Consider the following 13,349-nt stretch of genomic DNA (forward strand, 5'->3'; position numbering starts at 1 on the left):
TCGCAGAGGCCGGCACAAGCGGAGCGCTGGGTGCTCTCATGCAGCTTATAGCCGAGAGTGGAGTAAACCGAGGCTGCCCTGCGGCCCCTTGTGCCGAACGTCAACTGCCGGCTGCCACTCCTGTGTGTGTGACCTTGGGGAAGTCCGCCCCCCCCCCCCCGCAACCCCCGCTCCTGGGTCTCAACGTGGTCCGGTAGAGCAGGAAGCCAGCGGTTGTCAGCGCCAGGGCCTGGGACCTTGGAAAGGGTGTCGGAAGCCTAGTCCCGGCGGACCTACGGGAGGGGGAGGGACCATGGTTCACACCGGTAACAAAGGAGCCCGATGTCTGCCGTCAGGTCCCCCTCTGGCCACTAGGCCAGTCCCCCATCACTTCCCGTGGCACGCGGGTTCCAGGGGATGACCGGCGTCTCTGGGCGGGCCTCTGCCTCTTTCACGGCTGAGGACACTGAGGCAAAGGGCCCCGTCCAGAGGCAGGCAGTGGAAGAGCAGAAAGGGTGGCCCACCAACCCCCACTCAAGTCTGAGGCGGTGGGAGGCACCCCTCATCCTGCAGGCTGAAGAGTTTCCCAGTGGAGGAGGTGCATGCAGGTCGGAGGGGTTCCTTTGTGGATGAGCAGGGTCTTGGCGGGTCTGTGGGACCCCTGGCACATAGGGATGGGCAGGCAAGGGGTCTCGGGCTTGGAAGGAAGGGTCAAGGGCTGGAGAGTGTCCAGGGCCACATGTGGAGAGAGCAGGGTTGTCCAGGAGCACTCGTTCTCAGCACCTGAGAGGGAAGGGGCAGGCAGGGCAGGGCCCTGAACAAGGGATCTGATCTTGTGCTGGGTGTCTCTGGGCCACCCCTTCTCCTTTCTGAGCTTCAGTTGCCTCATCTGTACCTGTAGCTGAGGGAAGACAGTGCTGCCTGGGCTCAAGCAGGAAGAGAAGGGCACCCTTGGCTTCCTCGCTAGAGCCCAGACTTCCTGTTCAGCCACATCTAGGGGAATTGGAAGGCTGGGGGCCAGTCTTCCCTCACCCACTTCCCACTCACTGGGTGACGCGACAAGCATTACCAAGTCCAGTTTTATCATCTGCCAAAGGGGGCAAGACCTGGCCAGGCTCTCTCCCAGCTTGTCCTTAGCTTGGGGCCAGGTAATTTATAGTGCCCCTGGTGGTGCCCAAAGGACAGCCTCCCCTGGGTCCACTTGCCCTTGGCCCCCTGCAACACATCCAAGGGCCCTTGCCCAATCCCATGTGCACACACCCACCTGCACCACTCCCACACCCCTTGCACACATAGACAATTCCACAGTCATGGGAATGTAGTGGTGTATACACTCAGTTGTGCCACACGGACCCATCTATTATTGAACCCACTGGTAGGGCCTCCATGTTGCACAACTCGGGTGGCAGGCCTGTACATGGGCACATGTGTGCAGACCATGTGCACGTCCACATGGACACAGACTTACACGCTGCTCCATGGAACGCGCACTGACACACAGAGGCAAGTGCAGTATGCACATGCTCCCTCGTGTACACGAGTGCCGTGAGACACAAGCATGTGTTTATGCATCCACAGGTCTCACCCAGACCCCGCCCAGCTCCAGAGCTATTCTGGGCCGGGCCCCAGGCCAACAAGGTCAGAGACTGCCAGCTCCCAGCAGGCCCCAACCCCTGTGTGACAGGCCTAAGCCACCCAGCCCCCGCCCCCAGCCCAGGCTAAGTCCAAGATGCCCTGGATCCCAGCTTGGCTCTGTGACTGGGGGGGATCCCCACTCCCTACTCCCTGCTTCCCCAGAGCTGAACCTTGAGCCCTGGGGTTTCAGGGTCCAGGAAAGAACTGTCCACAGGGTCCCCTAGCTACTGCCAACTGACTCTGCCCATGGCTTCCAACTCAGAGGCCCTGGAGTCTGGACTGGATCCCTACAGGAAACCCACAGGAGCTAAAAATAGTACACAAGGGACAAACAGTGTTCTGCATGCCAGCATTCACGCCACCACGTGTGGAGGACACTCTGTCCTAAAGGGGAGCCAGGCTGGAGAACCAGCGGTCCAGAGCTCCATCACCCCAGACCTGATGGGCCCAACTGGGGGATGGGTGCAGCAGGATATGGGGACCTCATAAGAAGTAGAAACAGTACTGGACAGTGGGCAGAGCCCTGGGATAAGGGCTGAAGACCGAGTTTGAGGCAGTGACCTTAGGCAGGGCACAACCCCTCGCTGGGCCTCAATTCTTCATGAGTAAACAGGGGAGAGGAATAAGAAGGTGGAAAAGGCTTTAGCTTTCAGGATGTTCCTCTCCCCATGGTGTTTAACACTGGAGAATTGGAAACAACACAAATGTTCGACAGCAGGGCACTAATTGAACAAAGTATTGTTGGGTCTCTATACCGTGTAATATCACACTGCCTTTGACCATGACAACAATAATCACAACGACCAGCATTTACTGGAGGCTTGTGATGTGCGGGTGTCATGATGCTGTGGTTATACCCGTTTTACAGACGAGGGATTGAAGCTCAGAGAGGTTATGTAGTGCACTGAGAGCTCACAGCTGTCAATCTGAGTGTGCCCCAGAAGTCTGTTTTAAGCTTTAATAACTTCAGAAGTTATAAAGTATAAAGCAACAAATTTACAAGAAACAGAATTTGAAAGTTTAATTACTTGCATTTTCTTTATGCTAATTTAGTTTTCTGAATTTTGGATAATTGATTTTTTTCAGTCAACTTTTGCCATCTTCAGAGGGCAAAAAAGAAAATTTAAATAATTAAACTTTCAAATGGTGATTCTTGTAAATTTGTAGCTTTATACTTCTGAGGTTATTAAAGCTTATAACTGCACTAAGACTTTCGGGATACCTGTTATTCTAAGTCAGTTTGACTTCAAGGCCTGTGTAACAGTATTTGACAGTTGTGTTTGAGTGGGGTGGGGATCTAGGATGCCTGTGTTGGGTAAAAAGCTCTGAGAAAAAGTATATGATAAACAGCCTACAGTGAAATCTCAGCTGTATTCAAAAGCTTGCAGACAAGTGGACCCCACTTGGAGCAGTGGCCATCTCAGGGGACAATGGGGACACACATGACTGTATTCCCTTCCAGATTTCTTCATTGGGCTTGCCCTGCTTCTTGGATGGACAGATGATGAACCTCACAGGAAACGACACCCCACCCCTCCTGGGTTGAGCCATCCCATCAAGGAGAGCCAGCATGTTCTCAGCACTCCCACAATCTTTAGTTCATATGATCCTCCCATAAGCTCTGTGACGAGAGTCTTGCCCTCTCCATTCCACAGATAAGGACATCAAAGCAGAGAGGAGACATGGTTTGCCCAAGGCTGCTGTCAGGCTCTCTAACTTCAGCCCAGTCCAGCAAATCCTCTCTGACCCCATGTCCCAAGGATGACCTCCCTGGCTGGTCAGTGTGGCTTTCCCTAGACTGGTCCACAGGAGATCACAGGAGGAAGGGGTGGGGGTGCCGAGAGCTACAGCAGGTGATTGGGCTTTAGTGGAATTCCTGTTTGCCTGGTCAGGGCACGGCTGGGGAGGATGGGGTGGCCCAGCCTACCCAGCCCCCAGTCTTTACTACCCACTGTCAAGGGTCTCCTCAGTAGTCCCTTGGGCTAGCTGTCCTTTGCCAGCAGCTCTCCCATTTTCCTGTCATCTCCCAGCCCTGACACCTATGGGTGTCCACAGCTGGCCCCCTGCTCTCTGCAACAGCCTGCCTTCGTCCTTGCCCATCTATGGCACCTCCAGGCAGGAGCCCCACAAGGCTCTGAATCTACAGGGTCCCCACTTCTGATGACAACCCAAGGCCCAAAGCACCCCAGCCTACGCAGGTCTCCACAGGTGTCCTTGGTGATGGAGAAATGCAGGGGTCCAACACCTGGGCTGCTTCTCCAGCACTCAGCAGGCAGGAGATTAATAATGAGGGGAGGAAGGAAGGAAGGAAAGGAGAGAGGAGAGAGGATGGACCAGAGGAGTCTCCCCACCCTAGGCCTCCCCACACCTCTTCCAAAGTCCTCCCCAAGTCTCCACAGTGCCTCAGATCTTCTCTCCCTCTATCCCTGGGTTGTCAAGGCTCACCCTGGGATCAGGACTAGAGTGCAATGTGGGCCGGGTTCAGTGTGAAGTCAGGGTCAGGGCTCAAACTGGAGCAGAGGGTGAGGGTCAGCCAGGGTCAGAAAATGGTCCTCCAGCCCTTCCAGGGGGAGCACACCCTGTCCTGCCGGCTGCAGATACTGGCTCCTTCAGGAACGTTCCATAGCACCTGCAGCTGGCAACTCGGACCATACCATCCCCTGCTCCCCATCCCTCCCCCTCCAGCTCTGGTGTCCAAGGTGATCAGAGCCGCCTCTGGGCAGGAAGCCAGCCCAGAAAGCCCAGGACATCCCTGAGCGCCTGTCACCATGGCAACCTGCCTGCCATGCCCCCCACCCCCACCCCCACCTGGATCCAGTACCGTTTTTCGTCAGAATGGGAAGGGCCTTCTAGATCAGCAGATTCCAGCCCCTCCTCTTGTCCCAGATGGAGAAACTGAGGCCCAAGTGGGGAAGGGAGTGTGGGACCTGTTGTTGAAGGACCTGACCCCAGCCTGTCCTCCCTCCCACCCACTCCCACCCCTATGTCCGCCTACGTTGGGTTAGGGGAGGGGGGAGTCTGGAGTCTGATCTCCTGGGAGCGGGGCGGGCCCTCCACCCGCAGCTATGTGGGTGCGAGCGGCACCGAAACCAGACACCAACGATGAATAAATGATGCCCACTCGCAGCCTGCGACCAGATCGCCACCGCCGAGAGCCGGCTGGCCAGCGGGCAGTCCCCGAGCCAACCCGGCCCCGCGGCCTCACTCCGCTCCCCTGCCTGCGGCCGAGGGCCCGCGGCGCGAAGATGGCGGGGCGGCGGCGAGGCGCGGGGCCCTTCTGGGCGCTGGGCGGCGCCGTGCTGGGGGTGTGCCTCGCGGGGGTCGCCGGGCAGCTGGTGGAGGTGAGGCGGGGCGGCGCGGAGGGGCGCGGGGTGGCTGGCATCGTCCAGGCAGAGGGTGGGGGGCGCCTTTCTGACCGGGAGCTGGCTTTTCCCCTTCCTCTTGCCCTGGGAGACCTGGCTTAATTGGAGTGACACAGCCCTGCCCCCAGCGCTTCTAGGCTGTGGGGGAGACTCAGCCCCCAGTGGTCTGATTGGTGGGCACAACCCTTGATTTCAGGAGCAATAGTCTGATGGGGAGACTTGCTCTGATTTTAGGGATCCCCAGTCTCATTGGGAATACAGCCTTGCCCACTCTGATGTGGGACACTCAGCCCCTGTCCTCTAGTCTTTGGTTTAATGGGGGGGGGGGGTGTCGGGGTAGTCCCTGGTTTCAGTGACCCCTAGTCTGAGAGGGGAGATGTAGGCCCTGATCTTAGGGTCTGCTGGAAGAATCAGCTTCTGCCTCCAGAGATCCTCCAGGTTCCCCTGTCTAATGAGGGAGACACAGCCTTAGGAAGGAGGTGAGAGCATTCCAAGCTGGAGAGTGGGAGCAAGAGGATGAGGAGACCCGTTATGGAGCAGTCATTTGTTGAGTTTGACTCCAGGTGGAGCGCTAAGCCCTGGAGGGGAAGGGCAGGAGGGCAGGCCCCAGGGACTCAGGGACTGACTTGGTCTGGTGATAATGGGGAGCTAGCAAAGGTTTCTGAGCAGGGTAGACTCATGATGGGTCCTGGTTTGGAAGGAGGAGAATAAATTGGAAGAGGCACATAGTTGGGAGAACAGGGAGGAGCTGCTGCTGAGATAGACCAGGAAGAGGTGAGGAGGATGGCTGAGGTGTTGGCCAGGAGCCTGGCTGGGCCAAGAAAGGCTGGGAGGGCAAGCGTGGGGGCCATCTGTAGCCTCTCTGACCCCTCTGGATCCCATTCCTGCTGAGCCGGGAAGGGGAGCCCAAGAAGCAGACCAGACCCAGAATTCTGGAGCATGAGGCTAGAGGGAGTAGGCCCAAGAGGCAGGGCCAGGGAGGAGTGGGGGACAGAGCCTGTGCAGGCAGGAGCAGAGTGGAGAGAGCAGGGGAACAGAAGTATAAGAAACAGCAAGGCACTCAGGAGAGCCCTCGAGGGGCAAGTGCTATGGGACAGGATGGGAGAGGGAGGACAGAGCCATACCCTGGGGGTCTGCAGGAACAGAGTCTTGAACTGGAGGATCTGAGGGATGTGGGAAGAGAGCCCTGCACCCTGATGCTAGCCAGCCCCTGCTGCTGACCAGGGCATGTGATTAGAAGGCTGGGCTGGAGTCAGATGTCAGCTCCAGTGTCCCTGTAAGGGAGCCAGGCTGGCTTGAGCCCCATGGAGTGTACTTGGGCCCCTCACCGGCTGCCCTGAGGCCTCAGATGCAGAAACTCAGCTGGCCTGGGTATAGGAGAAGCCTGAGGGCGAAGGTCGAGTCAGTTCTGAGCCAAGGACTCTTCCCCGCTAGGCCCCAAGAGCATGTCTTCTCCCAGCTCATCAAGGGAAATTGCATTTGGCGTCCATCTGCGTGCCTAAAGCCTGAGCAAGGGCCTGGCCGGCCCAGGGGATCCAGGGAAGCACCAGAAAGATGGGCCGGGCTGAGTCCACACATCACCCACCCCAGCCTCTACAGGCATCGCCCTCCATCGGGCCAGGAGACTCTGATGCAGGCCAGGGCCTCCAAGCTTGAGTTCAGACCCCAAGTAGTGCCCACCACAAGGAGATGCCCAACTGTTACCTATTACCCTCCACCCAAGATCCCTATCGGGGTGAGAGCATAGGCTCAATTCCACCCTGAACAAAGCTGGAACAAGAATGTGTCAGAAGTGAGCTCTCAGCTGCCCAGGCTCAGAATCGGAGATCTACTCTGGCTCTCAGAGTCTTCCAGTCAAACAACCCAGCCAGGCCAACACACTGAGCCTTAGAATCAGGGAACCCCACCCCGGCCCAGATCCTGGCCCTGACACTACAGATGTGTGCCTGACCACACCTACATATGCTCCAACCACACATGTGCCCTGTACCTGCAAATGTGTGCCCAACCCCATATGTGTGCCCCAATCCCACACACATGTGCCCTGAGCCCGCACATGTGACTAAGCCCACACACATGTTCCTCGACCCCACATACATGTGTCTGACCCCACAAATGGATCCAGGCCCCTGGGATGATGCTGAGGAGCAGTGTCTTCTTGTTAATTTTATCACTCAGGTTGGGTAGAGAGAACTTCCCAGAGACCCCTGGAACCACCTCATTCAAGTTACAGATGAAGAAACTGAGGCCTAGAGAAAAGAAGGCTCCCACCCCAGTTCACCCTAGTGAGGAGAAAAGAGCCAGGGAAACATGTGCCAACCTGGGTGCACAGACCTGTGAGGCAGGCTGCTGATCCTCTCCGAGTGTCCCCAACATAGGCTGAAGGGGGCTGTTCATTAGACGAGGAGGACCTGGCTTGTGGTGGGTGCCCAGTCCATGCTTATGAAAAGACTGGATGAATGGTTGGTTGAGCTGTGGGTTGCCTTTCCTGCCCAGAGAGCCAGAAAAGACTCCTTGTGTCTGTCTTTATTTGGTTAATCAACGGATAACACATTGCACAGATGCCCCAGGGTCCTCTCTCCCTCTGAGCACTAACCCCCATCCACACCCCTCAGCCAAACTTGGTGACAGAGATAAGAGTCATATCTCTGTCAGCCTCACAGGTCAGGGACAGGTCTTGCTCAGATCCCCAGGGCAGGGCCATGTCCCCTCAGGTCCCCAGGGCAGGGTGGTGTCCCAGGCTGTGTTGTGCTCTGTTCAGCCTTGCTCCAGCCGTGCTTACATCTTTTGGCCTCCAGGTGTCGCTGCAGTATCGCCGACAAATCATTTATCTAGTCCTGTCCTGTGAGGACTCTGGCCCAGCCTTCTGGTAGGACAGGTGACTGTTGAGGCACCTGGTGGAGTCCTGGCCAGGGAGCAGAGCCATGGGGCACTGACTCCGGCCGCACACCCCACCCCACACTGAGGGTACACGAGAACCAAGTTCCCCAGGGCAGCACAGGCCTTGCCTTGTCTCTGGCCTTGGTCCTGAGACCTCATCTGCTGGTGTGGGGCCAGGACTAGAGCGAAGGAGAGACCCACAGGCTGCCTGCAGGGGCCTTGAACTTGATTGGGACAGGCCGTCCCCATTTGCCCCTCCAGGCCTTGGTTTCCCCAAGCCTCAAGCACCCTCACACTCCAATCCCCAGCTCCACAGTTCTGGGGCTCTGCTATCTTCTCTTGTTCTAAATCCGGAACTTCCTAAGGTCTAGGGCATTGGCTGTGAATGTCTGAGACACTTGATTCTAGGAGATTCTGAAATACTTGAGCTGAGTCCTTGCTGAGACCAGGGCCTCTCTTGGCCCATACCCAGCCCCTGGCCTCTGCCTGGCTCACTCCCCTCTCTCCTGACCTGCAGCCCAGCACGGCTCCGCCCAAGCCCAAGCCGCCCCCGCTGACCAAGGAGACGGTGGTATTCTGGGACATGCGCCTGTGGCACGTGGTGGGCATCTTCTCGCTCTTCGTGTTGTCCATCAGTGAGTAGCTGCTCCCCGCCCTCCTCATCACACCACAGGGGTCACAGCACCCCTGCCCCCCAGCACCACCCCCAGGGCCTCAGAACAGCAATTCCGGGCAGTGCACGCAGGCCAGGCGCCCACAGGAGGCCCGCTGTGGTTTCTGGCACCTCCTGATCCACACAAAGTCCCTGTGGAGGGCTGACAGGCCAGCAGTGACCTGAAGTTTCAATTCTGCCCGACCGGGGATGCAGCCACATGGCAATTATGGTAATTACAGGGGACTCCACTGAACCAGGACAGGACGTGTCATTTTTCCCCATCGCTGGCCTCCTGATGCTTTTTCTGCAGGCCAGCTTAAAGGGCCCACACCCAGGGGCCCCAGCAATGCCACTCTTGGCTGCAGCTCAGCTCAGAGGCTCCCCAGACACACAGCAGATGTGGCTCCCAGGCTGCAAACCTTGCCTTGTCAAATACCATTTCCTTGGAATGACTCACTCACCTCAATTAAAAGCAGGAGACCCCTCTCTCCTCTGGGACTGGGAGCTGCTTGATGCAAAGTCGCAACAGAAATGGGTTTGGCATGTTCCCTTCAGTTGTCCTTCCAGAGGGGGTGTCTGGAGTTGGGGAAAGGGAGCAGAGAAATGCCAGCTGGGTGGGGGAGGCCGCTATGGCACAAAGCAGAGTGTGATGGAAGTTCCTACAAGGCCGGGGGTAAGAGGGGGATGGCAGGCAGTGAAGGGAAAGAAAACCCACTCCCCTTGCAAAGGCTTCAGAGAGTAGGGGTCGTCTGAGTGCAAATCGGCGGAGGATGGGTGGAGTTTTGCCAGGTGGGGGGCTGGAAAGGCATTCCAGGCAGAGGGGATGGTGTGCGCAGAGGTGGGAGGAAACGGCCTTCACACCCGCTCTCAGATAACCCCTACAGGACGGTTACTGAGCGCACTTTGGGGGGACGGGCTAAGGTGGCATTTAAGTTCTAGCCGGAGCTGTCAGGGGATGAGGTCCCTGGAGGGCAGGGCTGACCACAAAGGGCCCATCCCCATGTGGGGGCTCCAGGAGAGACAAGAACACCTGATTTGCACATGCTTCTCCTGGCAGGAGAAGTGCCCTCCCGGAGGGAAAATATCCACCTCCCACCATCAGTTCTTCATGGCTCCAGTGGGAGCAGGGTCTGAGCAAGAGGTTAGTCAGGGCTGTCCATGGAGGTCCCACAGACAGACAGGTGTGGCTGCAGCCTCAGCCTGGGTGTCTGGAGAGGAGAACAACCCCCAGCACCAAGAGGCAGGGTTGGGGGGGCATCTGTCCTGTAGGGACCACAGAAGCAATCGAGGGTGCAGGTCCAGGAGCAGCTCTGGGGTGCCCCAGGGAGCAGGGCTGAGGGCCCTGTGGGGCCTCAAAACACGCAGTGCAGCTGTTAGTGGAGCATCACCCCCCAGAGCCTTGTGGAGAGGGCTGGGGTTGGATGGGATGCCTCAGGGGGATCTCCTCCAGCCCAGGGACTTGTATCCAAAGCCCCTGCCTGAGCCCTGAAACTCGATCCAAGGCACTTTATTTCTCTCCTTCTTTGAAAAGAAGTGACCAGGCCAGGCTGGGTAGGGCAAGCCTAGAGTGAGTGGCCATGTTTGAGCCCTGCTCTGGCTGCCAGTAGCTGCCCTCTGAGCTCTCTTCTCTGAGCTCTCAGCCTTGGTGGAGAGCCTGAGTGGGCATGGTCCTGAGGAGGTGCCTGGTAGGTGGCTGGAAGAGGTGGCCCAAGCCAGTAGGGTTGAAGTAGGGGATCAATCTTGGGCCTCAGGCATACACACAGAGGTCTGGAGAAGACCAGAACCAGCTGTTTGGATAAGAAAGACCTGCTGTCTACTCAGGTCTACCTCCAGACAGCAGTGTACAGTCTGACCTACCACTGGGGCCCTCATGCTGGGCTCCCCAGAGTGTTCCTGGATGCTGTTGGCTCCCCCATCCATTCCTTTAGGAATCCAGTCCTGTCCTCAGCAGCAAAGGCTTTGAGACCATCTCATTCATTCATTCATTTTTTTTCTTTTATTCTGAGTCTGGGTGAGACTTGGGGGGGGGCCACAATATTTGGCTGAAGGGGTTGCACAAGATGACCCTAGAGGGTGCTCCAGCCCAGGCCACGTAGGTCTGATCCATCTTCCCCAAAATAGGCCTGGCTTGTCCTGCCTGGCCCTCCTGTCCCCAGGAGTCTGCCAGGAAGTTATGTCTGGTCAACTGATTTATAATAGGAAGCAGCTCCATCCCCTTCCCTGAGGCTGGGGCCAAGGTGGTCAGACTGTGGGGGCCTTAGAAAAATAAACTCAGTCCAGCTGGGTCCTGGCAGCCCTGCCCTGCCATGGCCATCACTAGACAGGCCAGCTCCATGCTCTGGCCCAGCTCGCGTGGGCGCAGCTGCCCTCGGCTGGAAAACGGCTCCTGGAATAACTCTGTCTGAGGTGAACGCCCCAGGGCAGAAGGTCTGTACCCTCTCACCCGCTCTTGCAGCCAGGAGGAGCCCAGGCTTGTCCTCAGGGAGGTTGAGGAGGATGCAGCCACGTCCTCCGGTGTCTGAGGCAGCTCTGTTCTCAAGAGCCTGGGAAAGAAAAACTAGGATGCACTAGGAGTCCAGAAGCATGACTGGAAGCACAGGATAGCCTCCAGGAAGCTGGAGCTGGAGCCATGGGGCAGCCCTCTGCCCTGCCCTCCGGGAACTCTCAGTCTAGTCAGAAGGACCCTCAGGACCAGGACCAGCAATGGGGCCAGTGCAAAATGAAAATACGAGACCCCTTGTTCAAAAATTATTATGAATTTCAAGACAGTTACAGCGGAGCATTAAACCAAGCACAAGGCCCTTCTAAGGGTGGGGCCCTGTGCGACTAGATGAAGCCAGCCCTGCTTAGGAAGGATAGCTTGGAAATCCCAGAGCCCGCAGGGGTTTTGTCAAGATGCGGAGCCTCCTGCCAGAGTCTCTTGGGTGAGACACACATAGGTAGATGGAGGCAGGCCTAAAGTTTGGGTACCACCATGAGGTGTCTGAGCTCTGGTCCCGGCCAAGCCTGCTCTGTCCCCACTACAGTTATCACTCTGTGCTGTGTCTTCAATTGCCGCGTGCCACGGACCCGGAAGGAGATTGAAGCCCGGTACCTGCAGCGAAAGGCAGCCAAGATGTACACGGACAAACTGGAGACTGTGCCACCCCTCAGTGAGCTCACAGAAATCCCTGGAGGTGAGAAGGTCCAGGCCCCCAGCCCCGCCACCATCCGACCCTGCTGAGCCAGCCAGTTCCTCAGCCCTGCTGCCCAGAGTCGTTCTTCCCCGCCCCCGCAGCAGGTTCAGAGGGGACCCAGCCCTGTCCCTGGAGATGAGAGCACAGAAATGGGTCAGAGAGAGGCAAGTCAAACAAGGAGCTATGCTGCAGATAGAAAAGGTTTGGAAGGAAGTGAAGGGCTGACGTGCGAGGCTCTGGTGCAAGCCCAAGGACCCTGTCTCACTCCTGCCACATGCCTCTTTCCTCTCCCCTACAGAGGATAAGAAGAAGAAGAAGAAGGACAGTGTGGACACAGTGGCCATCAAGGTAGAGGAGGATGAGAAGAACGAGGCCAAGAAGAAGAAAGGAGAGAAATGAGGAGCGCTTCCTGGAGGTGGCATGCAGGGCTGGCAGGCCCCGGGGCTCAAGTCCTGGCCAGGATCCAGGCCCCTTAGACTCCCAGCTCATACATGGACCATAGAGGTTGCAGAACATTGTCTCCCTGCTCAGAGGGGGAGCTGAGGCCCATGGCCATGTCCTTACGGCCCATCAGGGGCAGGGACAAGACTACACCAGATGTCCAGCCTCCCAGCCTGGACTCCGCTGTTTTCACCCCATCCACACGGCCACTCAGCAACACTGGTCTTGGGCCACTGTCTGCAGATCCAGAGCAGCCTCACACCCACCCACCCAGACATGCCTCTGCCCCACCCCTTCTGCCAGAAACAGCAGTGGCTAAAGGAGTAATGGGATGTGGGTTCCCTTCTGGAGGGGGATGGCTGAACTGGATGAGCTGGGGTCTGAGGCCACACTCAGGCTGGCCACGAGGAGGGAGAGGGTCACTTGGGGGAGTTGTGGCAGCAGGAGGTTCCTGGACTTGGCTAGAGAGCAGCCCTGGTGGCGAGGGGACTGCTCCAAGCCTGGCAGGGGTTCTAGCCCAGGGAGGTGAGCAGAGGTGGCCCAGAAGCAGGGGAACCCCCAACCCAGCAGATACCGAGCTCCAGGCAATGGGTGCACTTGCTTTACACATTGTATGGATCTGAGACTGCGGCGGGGGGGGGGGGGGGGGCTCACATGAGGCCTAGGGGCTCGGGGCTGGGGGCTGCAGGGGTGGGTCAGCATGCAGAGGGTGAGGCCAACAGGCCAGAGGAAGAAAGGAGGAAAGCTGGGCCCTGGGCCCCTTCTGGAGAATCCAGGGAATATTTGAGAAGCCAAGAGGGACCTTGGGCTGCTCTAGTGGCCCTTCCTATGCTCAGCTGTTGGAGGAGGGGGGTGGGAGTCTCAGGGCCCTAGGGCGTCACTGCAGGGGAGCTAGGGGTTGAGGTAGCAACCAGCCTTCCACCTGCTCAATATAACAGCAGGCAGCTCCTCTTCCACCATTGTCAACTGTGGCGCCTAAGAGAAGCATGGCTGAGAGAAGGCAAAGGCCCAAATGCCACCTGGGGACTGCATCCTTGGAGAAGGGAGACACAGAGGGGTTTCCAGATGGCAGTGAACGTCAGCTGAAGTGCCCAGACTTGGGCCTGGTGACTGAGGAGACACCAGAGAAGGTTTCCGAGCCAGGGGAGCTGCTGGAAAAGCTCACGCTGCCTCTGCAGCCTGCAGAGATGTGTAAATAAAGCTGAGTGCCTGCTCACACCT

The 13,349-nt window shown here is 57.7% G+C and overlaps 1 protein-coding gene across 1 annotated transcript; it reads left to right on the top strand.

Annotated features, from left to right (window-relative positions):
• Positions 1 to 4,859: 4,859 nt before the first annotated feature.
• On the top strand, positions 4,860 to 12,589 carry TMIE (transmembrane inner ear). Its single transcript, XM_058549587.1, has 4 exons — positions 4,860 to 4,955; positions 8,374 to 8,491; positions 11,538 to 11,687; positions 11,986 to 12,589. Exons 1-4 carry the CDS (start codon positions 4,860 to 4,862, stop codon positions 12,084 to 12,086), a joined length of 465 nt encoding a protein of 154 aa, XP_058405570.1. The 3' UTR covers positions 12,087 to 12,589.
• Positions 12,590 to 13,349: the final 760 nt, after the last annotated feature.

The sequence above is a fragment of the Diceros bicornis genome, chromosome 2, assembly GCF_020826845.1.
Source record: "Diceros bicornis minor isolate mBicDic1 chromosome 2, mDicBic1.mat.cur, whole genome shotgun sequence".
NCBI lineage: Eukaryota > Metazoa > Chordata > Mammalia > Perissodactyla > Rhinocerotidae > Diceros > Diceros bicornis.